The sequence below is a fragment of the Oryzias melastigma genome, linkage group LG14 (assembly GCF_002922805.2).
Source record: "Oryzias melastigma strain HK-1 linkage group LG14, ASM292280v2, whole genome shotgun sequence".
Taxonomy (NCBI): Eukaryota; Metazoa; Chordata; class Actinopteri; order Beloniformes; family Adrianichthyidae; genus Oryzias; species Oryzias melastigma.
Genome location: NC_050525.1, coordinates 14,386,218 through 14,403,463, shown reverse-complemented (window position 1 = coordinate 14,403,463; position 17,246 = coordinate 14,386,218). Strand labels below are relative to the sequence as shown.

The window sequence follows — 17,246 nt, the reverse complement described above, 5'->3', positions numbered from 1 at the left end:
AACAAGTCATGGCGGCAGGTGAGGCACTGCTTCCTGCCTCTCCTGACCGCATGTCCCTGGGTGAAACTTATTTTAAAAAGGAACTAAAACTCCAGAGCCGTTTTCAAAATCTACCCAATCCACCCATCTAAAGCAATTTTAACCAACAAAGCCGGATTCAAAACTGCTTTATTAGGCGGAAAACCACTCAACCTGGGAAATCTGAATTCTCTGCTCAACTTGCTGTTGACTGGAATATTCCATTGCTACAGAGGGATGGGGGTGACAAAACTGTCAAATGATAAGTCTTGTGCCGTTTGGGCATAAAGCTGATTTGAGGTGTTTTTTTGTTTTTTCAAATGACAGAATTAAATGATAATGGGTCAAAAAATGATTTGAGATACTTTCATTAAGACTTCAGCTCGAGTGTTGGGGCCCCTGGACTTAGATAAATACCTGTTACTGAACAATGCAGGTGAAGTTTTCCAGATTTCTTGTATTTCTTGCCAGATAAGTAAGTGTAAATTAAATATGTGTACAAACATGCATTAAACAAGAATGAATGGAAAATCTGTTATTTTTTTCATTTTAGTCATAAAGTTCAGCCCACTGCTGTTTTCCACATCAAAATAATCCTACTGGGACATTATTAGAACAGGATATCACACTGTATGGTCTCGTCTTTGCAAAATTCTAAGTGTTTCCACACATTGGACTGTATGACCTTTTTTGTGTTATCACATGTTTTGTTCACATTAATGGTTGTTTTTACATTAAAGTAAAATAAACCTACCCTACGTCAACCCAAATGGTATTTTCCAAGATTAATATCATCAATTTATTTAGTTTTTAGATGATTATGTGATGGTATAGGTCGATTCGATTAACAGCTTGCCTCAGACAGATCGATTTTATTGGATTGTAGGAATATAAATCGATTTATCGATTAATCAGTTAATAATTACACCCCTATTTAGTACATATTTAGCCCCGACCTAATTCTTGTATGTCATGCGGGCTGCATCTCAGGGAATGTCTACATTCTCGTCTCTTTATGAGTCACGTGGAGGACATAAACCGAAGTTATGATTCTGTACTTTGAACTCAAAGCTATGAGGAACCAGTTGGAGAGAATAAACATGTTAATGATAAGACTGACCTATTTTGTGTCTCCTTTTGTTTTCAGGCCAAACAATGGCCAACTTTGGAGGACATGCCATCCCTGGCAGTTTCTTCCTGCTCTTTGGCTTTTGGCTGACAGTCAAATACATCCTCTTTCACAACTGGAGGAAGAGCCATCCCAAAGTGCGGCACATCCTGCCGCCGATTTTCAAGAGGCTGAACTATGCCGAGGGAGGACTCCAAGTGTTTGCGTCGTTTGTCGGTCAGCTCTGCTTCTGGTGTTTCGTCATCACACCAGCATGGTGCCTGCGTCCTTTCTATGCCTAACGCTGTCCTGTCTCAGGTATTATGGTGGAGCAGTTTGTGGTGGACGGGCCACACGCACATCTGTACAATAAGGAAAGCAAGTCCTGGGTCAAGCTGATGAACTGGCAGCACAGCTCCATGTATCTGTTCTTTGGGATTTCTGGAATAGCCATGCTCCTCCGCACTTCATCCAAGCTGGTGCCAGCTCGGATTGACCGAGCAGCTCTCTCATTGGCTCTTTTTGTTGAAGGTGAGAGCCCGAAACTTTTTTAGTATACTGGAGTCACGATGTGTGTTTAAGCACTCACCTGTTCCTGCAGGATTTCTCTTCTACTTCCACGTCCACGCCAGACCCCCCCTGGATGCTCACATCCACTCCCTGCTGCTGTTTCCCGTCTTCGCTGGGTCAGTCAGCCTCATGCTGGAGGTGTTCGTCAGAGATAACATCCTCCTGGAGCTGTTTGGAGCGTGCCTCTTCATCCTGCAGGGATCATGGTTCTACCAGGTGATTTCCAAAATCAGATGCTGTTTTTTTAGTTGTCATTTTGTCAAAATCTGCTATCTCTATCCATAGTTTACATGGGTCTTCCTCCGGTTTCAGATAGCTACTAACAAATCTTTTTATTCGCTAGAATTCATCTCGAGTTGACGACATTTAAGGAGGTTGTTGAAGACTCTTAGCCATTAATATAAATCCCGGTTGGGCTAAAGACTGAATTTATTTACGTTTACGATAATTTATTTCCAAATGATGAAACATAAAAAAAGAATTAAAAAAAATAAAAAATGAGGAATTGTAATATAAAGTGGAAAAAATCTCAACACAGACACTGCATTTGGATTCTTTTGATTGCAGATTTCTGCTCAATAGAGTATGGGTCTATTAACTCCTTTAATTCCTGCATGATTCTTATGTGAAGTGGTCCATCTGAATCTCCTTCAAAGTTGAGTCAGAAGCAGCAACTCTGTGAAAGCAGAGAAGAAGCTGGAGTGCTGCTGTTGCTATCTTCTTTATAATAATTAACATATTTAGTATTTACAGTATTTATAACTGATTAATTCTCAGTGGAAACGCTCGCCAGAATTAACTGGTCCATCCCGTACTACTCCTCACTATACTGGAAACGAGGCTTTGGAGAGCCGAAGTCCAAATCTGTGAATATCTTGCAAACCTTATAGACCTTCCTGCTCAAACTACTGACATGTCCCGCTGCGCTTTACTACAATAAAATGCTGTAATCCTGCCATGAAATGCAGAATTCAACTGGACATTTATTTGAAATAATAAGCTTGTGTATACAGCGCTGATACAAAATAATAATATCTAGCAATCTAAAAATCTAACAGTCAGCAAGTCACGTTTTCATTTGCGGCTTGCTAACTTTTTTTTTTTCCTCAATAAATTATTTCGTTTTAGATTGGTTTTGTGCTGTACCCCTTGAGTGGACCAGAGTGGGATTTGAACGAACACGGCAACATCATGTTCGTCACCATGTGCTTTTGCTGGCATCTTGCTGTGGCCCTGTTTCTAGTTGCTGGCACGTCCTTCATAGTTGGGTTGTAAGTATAGAATTCCTTAGATTTTTAAGTTTTAAAATAATGTTTTTCCAGTGTGGCATGGCAACAAGTTATGCAGAACTTTTTTTTCTTTTTAAACACAATCAAATAACTTTATAACTTCCAGTGCTTGTTAAAAGGAAAGACAAATTCTATGCAAGTATTCAACGAAGGTCTTGGCGTAAACAATAGCAAGTTCAACCAGTACTGGAATGAAGCAATTAAGAGTTCCTGTGACATAAGCACGAAACTCTTCCTAATGCATGGCGTCTTTTTGTAAAACTACTAGTTACATCCTGTCATGTTCTGTTCCTAACCACACATTTTTGGAAGGGTCCAATTACCACTGATCACATTTTATTTTTTAAAATTTCTCATGTTCCGTCTTTTCTGATCTTGGTGTCACTTCAACACGATGACCACGTCAGCCACGTTTGTTGCTTGGTTCCATCTGAGCTTTTATTCTACACTTTTCTAGAAACATTCTACCTTTTGACTTCAGGACGGGGCCGCCCAACCCCCGATTCTTGAAATCTACCACCCGCCTGTTTTCCAGTTTTCCCTGTACTCCTTGTTGCTCATTACCTGGATCAGGTTTGTTCAGTCAATTAGAATGAGGAAAAAAACGGAATAATCTTATCAGACAGGAAGAACAGGATGACGAGCAGGGTGGAAGATCTTGAGGATCCTTGTTTTAGCCGCGTCTCCAACCAGACATTTCTGAGAACGTGTTCTTGTAGATTGTGGGACTTGCTGAAGTGTCGATGAGTTTTGAGGAATTATTGATTTTAGCAGCAACCATCTTCTTCTTTGACTGTTTTACTTGTGACAACTTGGGCATTGTTCTTCTCAATTCACCTTTTTTATGACATATTTATTTGTGGCTAACTTCCTCATCCATCCTGCTTAGCAGTTTACTGGTTTATTATCTTGCCCTCCGGTTTGATAGTCACTTCTCCATCCACTCAAGCTATCATCTAAAAAATAAAAACATATAGATCATCCAGTTTATTCAGCGTTATACCATGGTCCAGGTGAGCACTCTATTCCAATTCAAAACAAACTTTAGCTTCATCTTCTGGACAGAAACAAGCGGTAAGAGGAGAACTTTACTTCTGAACTGATGCCTAATTTCTTTGCCGCTGCAGTCGAAGTTGGTGCTGAGCGGCACGTTGTCATGGTAACACAGCAACGTGTGGCAACACGTATCAAATAGTCCGCTTTTTGTGAAAAAGGGATCTAAAGTGAAACAATATAAAGAATAAAGCACTAGAAGTCGCTTGAATATTTATTTCTTTTGTAAGCGACCATGGTATGAGAAGGATAATGCTCTTTGAAGTGTGGATTATCAGAAAATAACGTACTGTCAGACGGTTTAGGCATCCACAGCTTTTATTTCTGATAATGCACACTTCATTGGGCATTATCTGTTGCGTAAAACTGCTTAAATTTACCACCTTGTTGAGAACATAATTAAAAAGCTCATCTTCCAGTAGTAAATATCAGCTAGTTTCAACATTAGCTAACATCTCAAATATGTGTGGGTCACTTTTCCATTGATTGTAAGGCGTGACCCATTGCCAATGTTAAAAATACCAAAGTCTTGTCACCATTTAATTTTTTTGTCATTGATTTTGATCAATAAAAGTAATCGATCTCTAAAAATGCCATATATGACTAGTTCTGCTTTACCTAAAATCAGTTTTGATTTTTTTCTTTGATCAACATCATGAATTTTAGATTTTTTACCTGTTTTAGTTAATTTTTTACAGCCTGTATACAAGTTTTTAATTTGAAATGCTTTTTTAAATGCTACAAACTTAACTTAATTTTTTTCATATTTTTGTTCTTTCAGCACTTTGACACGATTGTCAGATCGGAGGGGAGACATCGAGATCGGAATGCGAAATACATTATCCAAAACAAACTCCGAGAAAGCTCTGCTGGAAGAATCTGAAGAAGAGTGAAGTTCTTCGTTGGTTCCACTAATTTAACTCTTTATCCCCAAACTCCTGCTGTGTCTGTGTGATGTCTGCCAATTTGCACAATGTTATTTACATTTTTTTGTTAATAAAAACCACAATAAATCATAAACCACTTTAAATGTATATTTGCCATTTTTCAAATGTTGAAAGAAAAACATGAATTCAGAGGGAAACGAGAACAAACACTTTAAATGGAACACATTGGTCACACCATTAAAAGAAATAAACCATATTATTGCACATTTTATGTTCTTTAAACACCAACATACAAGACAACAAAGTCCTATTGTTATATTAAAGGCTGATTTAACTGTTTAATATTTACAACGTTCCAGTTAATAATTACATTTAAAGTGAAACTCAAGAGTTTCATAACGAACAATTTCTGATTCTTTGTGAACCTCAGACTGACGGAACATCCTGAAAACGACTTTGCTGCAGGAAATGTCAGCATCTTCCATGAAAATAACTTTAAACTCCAGTTTTAGTCAAAAACACTACAGCTAAACTAAGAACTCTAAAAGCTGCGTAATGAACGGACATCAGTTCTGGGGGGCAGGTGGGGGATCAGGAGCGGGTTTGTGGGAAGGGGCAGTCGTGACCACCACTGTGGAGAGAGATTTGGGGGATCCGGTGGCCATGTGCTGCTGGAGCTGCTGAGTCGGGACGGTTTGAATCCGAACCTAAGAAGAAAAAAAAAAAAGCAGTTACAAGCTTTGTATTTCTTTCAACAAAAACAAAGGGATGTTCAGCAACCTGCAAACTAAACCTGCTCGTTTGGACACGCCTCTAAATCCTGCTATGGGAAAACAGGCATGTTTGTTTTTTTGGGGGCTTTATCTGACTTCAGTGACATGCACAAACCTGTGTGGCCTGTCCTTGCTGCTGAAGCTGCTGGAACTGTTGCGCTGTGACAAAACTGACCGGTTTGTTTCCGGCTATGAGCTTGGTGCCTGCAGGCATGGTGGTCAGGATGATGTTCCTGCCCAAGCTACTGATACTGCTTAAAGAAAAACAGAAATAAAGAGAAGTGTACAAGTGCAGCTTACAACTGTGGAAAAAATACTTAAATAAATGAAACACCTAATTATAATTCAGCAGAAATAATTGATAAATCCGTATAATCTCATGGCACTTACTTGGTATTAATGCTTCCTTTCACGATTGGTGCCGTTACGACGCTCTTCGTCTTCAGTGGTTGGTTGAGGACAGAGAGGGGAACGGTGATTCGTGCTGGTAACTTTCCCTGCAGTGAAACAAGTCAGATCATCAGAAAAGTGACTTTCAAGCTTAAGCATTTTTTTCTCCTCTGCAACTAAGATTTTATTTTGAGAATAAAAAAGAAAGTTTGAAGTCTCACCTGATCACGTTTTTATCTATTTAAAAGCGTTCCTAGAGGTCTTTTGATTATGCTGTCATTTATGGGACATAGTTTCTGCAGAGCAGCTTTAGTTCATTAGAAATAAGCTTTTGAGTTGTGGGCGGGACTTTTATCGTGGAGAAATCCCGCCCCCTCCCCCTCCCGACTGTTAAGAGCACGCAGTGGGGAGCTTGTGGGCCTCTACGGAGAGAAAAGAGACGTACCCCGATTTGAGGGTTCTTGATTTTGGGCGTAACTTTAGATTTGTGAGTGTTTAATTCTGGGTTTGTGCGGAACTTTAGTTTTGTGTGCTCAATTCTTGATTTGTGCGTAACTTTGATTTGTGCGCGCGTAATTCTCCAAATTTCACATAACTTTAGATTTGTGTATGCGCAGTTCTCCATTTGTGTCTAACTTTGGATTTGTGTGTGCGCAATTCTTGATTTGTAACTCATACAATGCATTTTGTGCGTAACTGTCTACTTACAATTGTGTATTCACAAGTACAAAAATGACAAAAGTAAAAAAAAAAAAAAAAATACAGTTTACACATGCTCAACTTAAATTTGCAAAAGATTGAAACTAACAATTCACACGAATCTTTAAAAATTACACATAAATTGCTTGCTACACTAAAACAAAACCACATTTACCCTAAAATCAGATGTGAGACTCTTTTCATGTCTGCAAGATTCATGTGTAAACGATGCATTTCAATGCTGCTAGAATTTTCGGTCATCAGTTTTCTTTCCAGCCACTTTGAACTTAGATTGTGAATTATATCTGGTGAAAACGTAACATTTTTACACTTTCTTAAGCAGATATGCCAGATAATTAAAATAAAAGTCAAAATATGTGTTTTTAAAACTCTCAACACTACAAAGGGAGCAGATTCTTTGACTGCCAATAAGCATCATTTTTAAAAATTTGTGTGTGTTGTTAGTTTCAAGCTGTTGTAATTTTAAGTTTTGCGTGTGTAAATTGTATTTAGTATTTTTGTTTTATTTAGCATTTTTTGTACATGTGAATACACAATTGTACACAAAATTATGCACAAAATGTATTGTATAAGTCACAAATCAAGAATTATGCACACACAAATCGGGGTGAGTCTATTTTCTCTTCATACCTGTCGATAAAAAGCTCTTTTTCAAACTTTATTTTTTGTGTTCTCATAATTCTAAACTATTTGAATATTTTCTTAATAAATGTCCTCTTTTATCAGAGAAATGCTACAAAAACACCATTTTGATCAGAGTGGGTCTTTGCAAACTGGAGTCCATTTGAATAAAGTGATGATAAAAACTTCCCTAAAATCAAACATTTCTAGTTTGGAGGTCTTCTTACCGCTTGTGTTGAGACGACTGTTGCAGGAACCTGCCGCACCGCTGCAGTTGCTGTAGCCAGCGTCAGCGGGGCGCCGGATACTCCAGGAGCCACGGTGATGCTCTTCGTGGCGGTGGCCACGCTGGCTGCCATGGTGACCACAGTAGCACAGGTGGGCACCGGCAGAGGTTTGCTGCCGGTGGAGGTGGTCATCGTGATGGTCTGGCCCTGCTTCTGTGGTATGACCCCGAGGCCCGGCATGATCCGGATAGTGGCGCTCTTGTCCGGCGAGAAAGTTCGAGACTTCTGGTCGGCCACGTTGACGGCTAACGTGGGCATCAGGCGAATGGCCGCGTCTCCTGCCGCCTTCAGCATGGTGGAGGAAACGGGGCTGGCTTTAGTGGTCTGCACTTCCCCCATGCAGGGCGAAGCGCTTGAGGCAGAGGACGGTGAAAGGTGCGGAGGCGTCACGTGGAGAGTGGCTGATATACTCTTGCTGCCCGCGGTGGCAGAGCCCAGAAAGTCGGAGGTGAGTTTGACGGTGGCGACCGGGGATTTGGCGAGAGTGGCCATCATGTCCGGGGTGATGCGAAGCACTGTCTGTCCTTTGGCGTCCGTGGTGATGGAGGAGGGCGGCAGACGCAGGACGTCTTTGCCCTGAATGCGCAGGTTTGTAGCGGTTATTGGAATTCCAGCGCTGCCCGGGGTTTTCATCCCCAGCTGTCCGGTGATGGAAACCTGGAGAACAAACGGGAATTAATGAGACTGACTTTAAGGAACGCAAATCTGATGCATTTTCTTTTGTACGATAAAAAGTTAGCTTTAATTAACAGTTAAAACTAGAATCATTTATGTTTATATATTTAAATGTTCAATTCTGTATAAAATGGACACATGATGTGTGTGTGTTTTATCTCAATCTAAATCACAACAATGGAGGAAAACGGTGCCTGCTTAAATCACACCAAAATATGTTTTTTTATTGAATACAATTGTGTCCAGTTTATGCATCAAATAAAGTAACTCCAAGGGGTTCACATGTTTTGTTGTGGAATTATGATTATGCTGTTTTGAGACAAAATTTTGTCAAATAGTGTTGTGTTTTTTTTTGACAGCTTCTGGCAGGAATTCATTAGAAATTCTCCTGTAAGTTGTGGGCGGGACCATTTGGCACAGACCAACCCCGCCCCTCTTTCTGCACCCGTTCTGAGAGCTTGTAGCTCGCTCAGCTTGTTTTTTAGGTCACAAATGAGCTTTTTTTTTTTTTTTTATAAATAAAATACCCAGGAATGTAATTTTAAGCTTAATTGTCTTAATATATGTCCTTCATCTTGAAAAAAATGCCACATGAACATGTTAAACACGTGTTAAATGGTATGTAATGGTTGCAAGCGTATTGTGCACATCTCTAAAATGCTAGTACGTTTATAAGACTATAAGGCTAACTGTCTAGTTCTCTACTGGTAGTGCTGCTGGGGCTCGTTTTTCCTGCTTTCAATAAAGCTGTGAAGAAGTTCAAATCTGAACCGCTCTGCTCTGTCTCTGGGTTTATTTGAAAGCTATTAATCTGGGCGGTTCTATTTAGCTTCCGTTTTGGAGAGAACATATCCACAGTTCATTATTCTATAAACACCTGGTCTTTTAGTGGGGTCAGTCTCTGGCCAATCAGTGGCCTGGAGTCTGAATTTGAGAAAAAATGTCAAGAAAAGAAAACAGCATTTGCTCTTATTTGACATCCTTTAAAAAGTTAAAGAGCTTCTTTATAATAACAAGTTCAGCAAATGCATAAGCCAGTAAGGGTTTGTAGCAGTGAGAAAGCTTCACCTGTTTGATGTTGGAGCCGGTGACTCCCTGCAGAACTGCTGGAGATGTTGGTTTGTTAGCCGGGCTGCCAGGAGACCCGGTTTGAGGTTTGGTTACGGTTACAGCTGACATGGACAAAGTAGTTGGAACCTGCACTGGACTGGTACCGGACTGAGTTCGTAAAGGCACAGAAACCACCGCCTGTTCATTCAAACAACAACACATTTGAATCATGCTAAACAAAGGTAGGAATGTCCGGTCTTCACACGCTGGGTTCGGGGTACCTGTGAGATGCCCTTGGCCGCCACAGACACAGGCATCCGGATCTGGTGTGGGGTCTGGTGCACCAGAGTGGCCTGCTGGCTTGCAGCCGAAGGCGCCAGAGCAGGCTGAGTGGAAACGACCCGCACCTGAGGGAGGGAGCTGGCAGCCAGGTGGCTCACGATCCGAGCCGTGTGCTGGGACGGAACTGGCTGGGAGACTGGAGGACAAGCCTGACTTGTGGGTAAGATGGTTCCGAGCTGAGGCAGGGACGGGGGGGACACAAGAAGAACTCTACAAGAATAAAAAAGTATTTAGTTTGGACGGCAGAGATGAAAATAAAGGCTTTAGTGGCTGCATGGCACTGACCCCGGGCTGGTTTTGACTGCATCCGGGACTCCGGTCTTCGTGGGGGTGGTGGCTGTGCAGGGTAGCGGGGACTTGGGTGTACCAGGTGTGTTCGGGGTGAGAGTTGTAGAGATCGGAGACATGGGGTTGGAGCTCACATCCTGTCCCGCCTCCACACTTCCTGGCGTTTTTCCACCTCCATCTTTGCTTCCAGACTTCTAAAACAAAATTAAGACGAGATGCTTGAATCACAATCCAAACTAAAATCTTTCATCCCAAACATTTCATTCTGAAAAGAGAGCGTACAGGCTTTGAGGCTGGTTTAGGCTTCTGTTGCAGAGCTTTTCTTGCTTTTGCAGCTGCAGCTTGAGCCTGATGGATTCTCTCTGAATGAAAAAAGACAAAGAAATTGAGTCAAATGTTCACACTTTGACAGAATCTTCTTTGAAGTTCTTTACTCACCAAACTCCTCCTGACTGCGATGGCGATGCAGATAAATCCACAGTTTGCGGCCAATGTCGTACTTCACACAGGGGTCTTTCTCATAGTGAAGTCGATCCAGCGCTCCACTCACGACTGTGTTCACCTAAAAGAGAAAAAAAAGAGTTCAGTGACAGCACAATGAACCAAAGATAAGACAGTTAAAAGCTAATTCTCATTTGCAAGTGAGACATTTCCAGTGCAGAACTCAAATTCAACTAAAATAACTAATTAAATGTTTTAGTTCAATGGTCTCCAACCTTTTTCAAGCCAATGGCAGGTTTAAATTGGACAGTATTTCCAAAATAAATGCTACTACAAGAAATTCTGTTTAAAAAAAAAGTCTAAAAATATCAGATTTTTTATACAGATGATGAAGATTCAATGAAACAAAGTTGTTGATTCATAGAAGTTGTTTCTAATTTGAAAACATTCCATAAAAGAAACATTACATTATTTTTGTCCACATTTTAACACTAAATCAAGGCTCTGATTATCCTTCAGGGCAAAAAGATTGATCATATTTTGTCTTTACATAAATCCTCGTTTATTAGATTTTTTCTTCAACACAAAGGAGCATTTTCTGTGTTGAAGTTTCTGAATGGACGTCTACCTAATTCAACCTTGCTGTAGGAAAATTCTCAAATGTCTCTTTCACAAGTTTCCAGAAATCCGCAACTTTATTTGATTGAATTTTCATTCTCTGTAAAACATTTCAACTTTGTGATGAAGATTTTCCCTTTAAAGTTAAAGTGGAGGCTAACAATCAGAAGCTAGCTTAAGCTACGCCAGACTTTAAAGGTATGAGGGATAAATAAAGCAAAATAAAATTATGCAACTGTCATAAAAGTGGTACTTGCTACATATAATGTAAACATGTCTCTAATTTTATTATCTGCGCGTGTGAAACAGTCAAGAGACTGTCGCCACATATTAGCCAGAGCCGCTTCTGCTACATGAGAACAACTGTCTCAGTAATTTCGTATGTGGAGGAAGACTCCGAGTTTTGTCTGCAAACAGCAGCTTTATTGTTCTTTGAAGTCGAAGGCCCTTCTTTAGTAAACTCACTGGCTTTTCACGTGACGGATGTTGTGAGCAGAATAGGGCAGTTTTCCAAAATAAAACTTCCTTCAGGATCAAAAAAATAAACTAAACAATCTAAGTTAGTGCATGTATTTTTTTTTTTTTCTGTCTGTGGCCCGGTACCGGTCCGTGGCCTGGGGGTTGGGGACCATTGCTTTAGCTGATGGAAAACCTCCCCACCTGTGCACTTGTGACATCTGGAGCAAGAAACTGGGAGTCCTTCAGCAGCTCGCAGATCTCCGCCCTTGTTCCTTCTCCATTGGGCAGCCTGGCTGCTGCGTCCCGCACTGAAAAACACAGTCCAGATAGTATAGAAGTCTAGAAAAATACCAATCAGCAAGAAAAAAAAAAAAAAAACAAGTGACAGAGAACGTCTCACCCAGAGAGAGAATGGTGACGTATGGGGGGCGGTCTGAGCGCAGCAGTGTGTGCTCTCTGGCTTTGTTGAGAGACATCTCCTTATCGAACACCCCTTTAACGGGACCCACTACCGATTCGAAGCCGTGCATCCTGAAGGTGAACGCTTTGTGCGGCTCGTTGTATCGGTGCTGCTCCTAAAACACCACAAGAACAGAAACTAAGAAACTCAAATACATAAAACAGCAAAATGCCATAAAGATGCAGCACACACAAACCTGAACTTGAAACACCTGTCTCTCATCGCCGGTGCTCGGCCTCACCACGTAATCAGTAGATCTGTGCAGGAAAATGCATCAAACTCCCAACAATAACTTAAAAAGTTGAAATATTTACGCAATTTCTATATTTGCTTACAGTTTTGGTATTGGGGACATCAGTTCTGATATGTCCTCACTTTCTGTCTGTAACAACAAGCAGAAATATGTTGTGGAAACTGTAAAGTTAAGCTTTTTCCTTTCATCCCCCCCCAAAAATAAAGTATTTTACTTTGACAACAAAATCTTTAGAGTCCAGCCACAACTGACAGAGCGCACCGAGGTCCTTCTCTGTATCCTGAGTGGCACCTAAAACAAACCAAACACTTGAATATGTCTACAGTCAAGTATCGGTCACTCTTTTCCAACAGCAGAACTCTTACCGATCCATCTCCACTGCTGAGATTCATCGACAAACTCCACAAATGGAGAGAAGCCACTTGGGAGCGCCATCATGCCGTCTGAAAGAAGAAAAGAAAAATGATCATTTGATGCGACAGTTACATTTTTGTGGGAGTGACTACTACTCCTGCTGCTGCTTACCTTTAGTCTCTCCTGCTAGAAACTGTAGAGCTTGAAGAACTAGATCAGACCAGCAGGAAGCAGATGAAAACCAGGGATTGAGGGAGCTGGCTGGAGACATCTGCCACATCTGAACTTTCTCCTCCAACTGGCAAAACCACAACACTGGTGTTACCCCGAATAGACGACAAAAGAGTGATGTTTGTGTGAAACAAACTCGAGTGCCTACCATTAAAGTGCTAGCAAGACCCTCGGTCCGGAAGATGCTTTCCAACAAGCTGAAGAAACTGGCTGCTATTTCCTCCAGAGCTCCTGGGCTGCTCTGGGATTCCTCCACGACTCTGCAACATTAAAATTGTTTAAGGAGCCACATTCTTATCCAATGAATAGTAACAGCATATTCTACCACAATAAAGGTTAAAAAAATGAAGCTAGATCTTTAATCTCTCCTTTCCAGTCAAGAGATTGTTTATGAGAGCTCCCCCAAGTGGTAAAACGATGCTACAACATGCATTTAAGGCCTCAGATGTGCACCATAAAGGCGTCACACTCACTCCTCCTTGATGATGGTCTGCAGAGTGCAGGGGGGTTCTGGCAGAGAGCTGCTGATGTGCGCCGACGGGGCTGCAGGGGCTTCTGAAAGGGGGAGCGTTTCACAGGGATCTTCAGTCTCCGTTTTTATCGTTCTCAACTTTTTCCTCCTCCTCTCATCCCTCATCTTCTTTTTAGGCAAAGACAGATCGAAGAGAGCTGGAAAGAAAAACAAACAAAAACTTCAACTTTCTGTAATCAAAATAAAATAATGCTTTCAAAATATCTACTTACGCATGGTCCCTTTTCGACCAATATTGGATCTGGACAGGATGTCTCTCAGCTGGATATCAGAGGTAATCAGGTCAGGGTGGTCCTGGAGAAAATATTAGTTGAAATCCAAGTATAAAGGCACCCGTATCATTTTTTTCCTCTTCTTCTTGTAACTTACAGGCTGGCGCTTTCTTTTCTCACAATGGTTTTGCAACATGACTTTCAAGTCCAGCTCGCTTAGTTCTACTTTTTCTGCAACATAAATCATACAAATAACTGGAAGAAGTTAATCGTGGCCTTTCTTCAGTTCAGACATTACAACAGAATATGTCACTGACCGGAGGTCTTCATGTCTTGGGTGGAGAGGGTGGGAAGAACTCTGAGAGAGACGGTGGGAGTCGGAGAGGACGGCGACTGAGGCGCCTGAGTCCATATCGCCGTTTCTGCAGGTGAAGAAAAACAAAACATCTTTCAAAAACATTCGTTAAAAGCTGACATTTGCTTCAACAAATTTAGAGATTCAAATCTAAAATAAAGCTCGACTTTTTTTTGGTCTATTTCTGGCTTACAGTTTGATTTGAAAAAAATCAATCAAATAAAAGTTTCTCTATATTTTCTGTGAGAAAATTTTATTTATACAGTGGTCCCGAAGTCCAAATCACATCAACAAATGAGATCAACACAATTAAAAAAGCAAAACAAATATTTAAAAAAATATATTTTAGAAACAAGAAGAGAGAAAGAAAAAAATAGAAAAAATGAAACAAAACAAGAAATTGGAAAAGGTAGGTAGTATGTGTAGGGATGCAATGGATCCTGGATGATCTGTATGGATCACTAGCCACAGTTTGGCACACACGTTTCACTTTTTAACATTTTTTTTGTTTCTGAAAAGTTACTTTTGTTTTTGCAAATTTTTCCCTTTTTTCTAGTTGTGTTTCTGGATATGTCCCTTTTTTAAATAACTGCCTTACACTAAGTTCAAAACAGAGCAGACAATCTTTTAGATAATTTAATGAGCCAAATTTATTCACAGCAATTGTGAGAAAAAAAACTAGAAACTAGAAACATGAACATAACAGACTGACCTTCATCATCAGAGGAAGCAATGGCGTCTTCACACTCCGTTTTGACCTCTTTAAGTATGCGGCTCCATCGTCTTCTCACTCTCGTCTCTCTCATTTCAGCTTGAGTCTTGTTTGGCAGCCTTCTTTTTGGTGGAAAGTCCAAACCGTTCTGAACAGCAAAATCCAGCAGCTCCTACAACAGAAAAAGATGCTAAGCAAGAAACTGGAGATCCAACTTAGTGAAAACTCAGGAAAACAAACTACCTTTCTGGAGACTAGAATTTGCTTCAACAGCTTGTGGTAATACTGCTGAAGGGCGTGCAGATGACGCTTCCTCTGAGACTTGGCACATAATTGTCTGTACTTCACCACCTCAGGATTGAAGTAACCATCTGTACAGGGTAATAATATATTAAACAAATCCATTAGAAAGATATGCACACAAAAAAGTCTGTGATCTGATGTATTTAATTTGTGAAATGACTTGTCTGTAGTGAGGTTCAGAAATCACCTCTGAACAGCTTTTGTGCAAGGTGCAGAGGGTTTCCAAAGAGAAAATTTCTGTTGTTGAACAAGTTAGCGATGGTGTCGTTCTGCTCTTCAAGGTTATTGTCAGGGAACTGTGGCAAAAAGTGTCGCAGGTGTTGTCTCTGAGAATCGGAGAGCACTTCATTCCACGTGTTTTCACTCAACACAGAGAAGAAAATATCAGGCTGCAGATAACAGGAGAAAAAAACAAATAAATAGAGGGACTTTTAAAAAAATATTTTATATTTTTGACTTAAAAAAGGAAAGCATTCTCAGACAACTCACATCTTCAAGGAGATCCTCTGGAAGGCTCACCCTGCAGTCTCCAAGCATGCATTCCTCTGTGATCACCCCACCATTCTCCTCTTTTGGATCAAGGCGATCAGTAATCATGTGAGAAAGTGAATCCATTCTTCTACCTTAAGCCAACCTACAGGTAGCAAGCACAGAGTTTAAACAAACCCAACAAACTAAAATAATGTTGGGGAAAAGGGATTTTTGTGTCAAATAAGATTTGTCAGCATTCTGGGTAATAAAGTCAAACTGTAAGTCAGACTCACCAGCAAAAATCAATTCACAGTTGCATGTCTTTGCAGAACTCTAAAAGCTTTTTTGATTACTGCTGCGGACCATGTCTAAATAACTACAGCTTACACACCTTTTACATTCAGTGAGACGACAACATACCGTGTTATCATATATAAAATAATATAAATATAAATAAACTAAATTAAATACAAACTAAGCTTGTATTTTTCTTAAACAAGACAGAGGACACTAAACAATCTCTAGTCGCTGTGTGCCAGTCAAATATAGGCCTGGTAAAGGAAATTTACACCATATCAAAACTCATGTCTATCACATCAAGAGTGAAAGCAGTAATTTGTAGATTCATGTCTACCTTAAGTGTGTTATACTTCATTTAGCTATTATCATTAATATGAATGTATTAGTATTATTAGTATTTACACTTCATTAATAATTATAATTTTAATAATAATAATGACGACCTGATTTCTCCATTTCGCTTATTTATCTCATATATTTAAATTAATTTAAGTATGCACCGAAAGCAAAATATAAAATACAAATATTAGGAGCTAAATGAGATTAAATTATATCAAGTTTGAGTAAATAACTTGAATTACACCTGATTTAATCTGGCAACGGCGACAATATCAGTTAGCTAGCTGTTAGCTCTTCAGCTAACAGATACAAAATGTGCTTCATTACAAAGAACAAAAAAGCTTTTAATACTTCCATAAACACCAAAAAATCTACTATTCAGTATCGAGTAAAATGTAAATAGTTAGAAAAAACTGCGAGAACAAACAGCTTACAGGTCTTACCTTGCAGTTGTTCACCAATATCTTTTTAACCAGGAGGAACTTTTTTGGCGACGCACACATTTCTTCTTCTACTGCAAATAGATCGGCAGACGTTGATAGCGAGTCTGCCCCCTACAGGCAGCAGACGGGACAGCGCTGAAGAACGTGGACAGCGTCTTACCACTCCTCCTTCTGGTTTGGTTTTTTTACAGGGACGAATTGTTTTTTATTCATTCCCTTTGACGGAGTATTAGGGCCACAAAATAAAATAAAATAAATAGCTGTAAAATAAGGACAACTAATTGTAAAATTATAAGAGAGAAGTCAAATATTTTACAAGAATTTAATTGCAATTTGTTTTCCAAAATTGCAACTACATTAAAAAATGTCATGCTTTAAAAAAAAAAAAAAGCTTTATATTTTAAATTTCTCCCCCCAAAAAGCAGATTCAGCAAAACTCCTGAGCAGTTGAATTTCTCTGAAATGTCAAAAAAAAGGTAATGTTTGATTGAATTGAATTTGATTAAAGATTTTAAAGACTAAATGTATACGTTTAAAACTAATTTTCATTGTAAGATTACTAATTTTTGAAGCATCAATTTATAAATGTATTCAAATAAAATGTAGATTTTTTTTTTTCTCACCTCAAGATTTACTCTCTTTCCCTTTTATTTATTCAATTTTTATTATACACCTTCTTTAATTAGAGAATC

At 39.7% G+C, this 17,246-nt stretch overlaps 2 protein-coding genes across 4 annotated transcripts in view; one reads left to right on the top strand and one right to left on the bottom strand.

The window, feature by feature from the left end:
* The window catches only part of tmem45b (transmembrane protein 45B), a 6,202-nt gene extending 1,134 nt beyond the window's left edge, over positions 1-5,068 (top strand). Inside the window, exons 2-6 of the mRNA XM_024265200.2 lie at positions 1,166-1,363; positions 1,445-1,657; positions 1,728-1,912; positions 2,825-2,967; positions 4,820-5,068. Coding sequence (XP_024120968.1) covers positions 1,174-1,363; positions 1,445-1,657; positions 1,728-1,912; positions 2,825-2,967; positions 4,820-4,931 — 843 coding nt within the window. The 5' untranslated portion in view covers positions 1,166-1,173 and the 3' untranslated portion in view covers positions 4,932-5,068. The remainder of the gene's footprint in view (positions 1-1,165; positions 1,364-1,444; positions 1,658-1,727; positions 1,913-2,824; positions 2,968-4,819) is intronic.
* On the bottom strand, positions 5,059-16,699 carry nfrkb (nuclear factor related to kappaB binding protein). Of its 3 annotated transcripts, none has more exons than XM_024265136.2 (26): positions 16,555-16,699; positions 15,491-15,635; positions 15,189-15,390; positions 14,942-15,069; positions 14,699-14,870; positions 13,949-14,053; positions 13,789-13,862; positions 13,632-13,713; positions 13,361-13,556; positions 13,036-13,147; positions 12,828-12,954; positions 12,668-12,745; positions 12,517-12,593; positions 12,385-12,431; positions 12,246-12,306; positions 11,990-12,164; positions 11,791-11,897; positions 10,510-10,633; positions 10,354-10,433; positions 10,069-10,265; positions 9,723-9,993; positions 9,460-9,639; positions 7,657-8,373; positions 6,089-6,195; positions 5,814-5,952; positions 5,059-5,632 (listed from the first exon to the last, which is right to left on the bottom strand). In XM_024265136.2, exons 2-26 carry the CDS (start codon positions 15,614-15,616, stop codon positions 5,492-5,494), a joined length of 3,825 nt encoding a protein of 1,274 aa, XP_024120904.1. In that variant the 5' UTR covers positions 15,617-15,635; positions 16,555-16,699; the 3' UTR covers positions 5,059-5,491. The 3 variants fall into 3 exon arrangements, with proteins under 3 accessions (XP_024120904.1, XP_024120914.1, XP_036071012.1); XM_024265146.2 differs by having other exon boundaries at positions 5,814-5,949; XM_036215119.1 differs by lacking the exon at positions 16,555-16,699 and adding an exon at positions 15,766-15,783.
* Between the last annotated feature and the right edge of the window lie 547 nt (positions 16,700-17,246).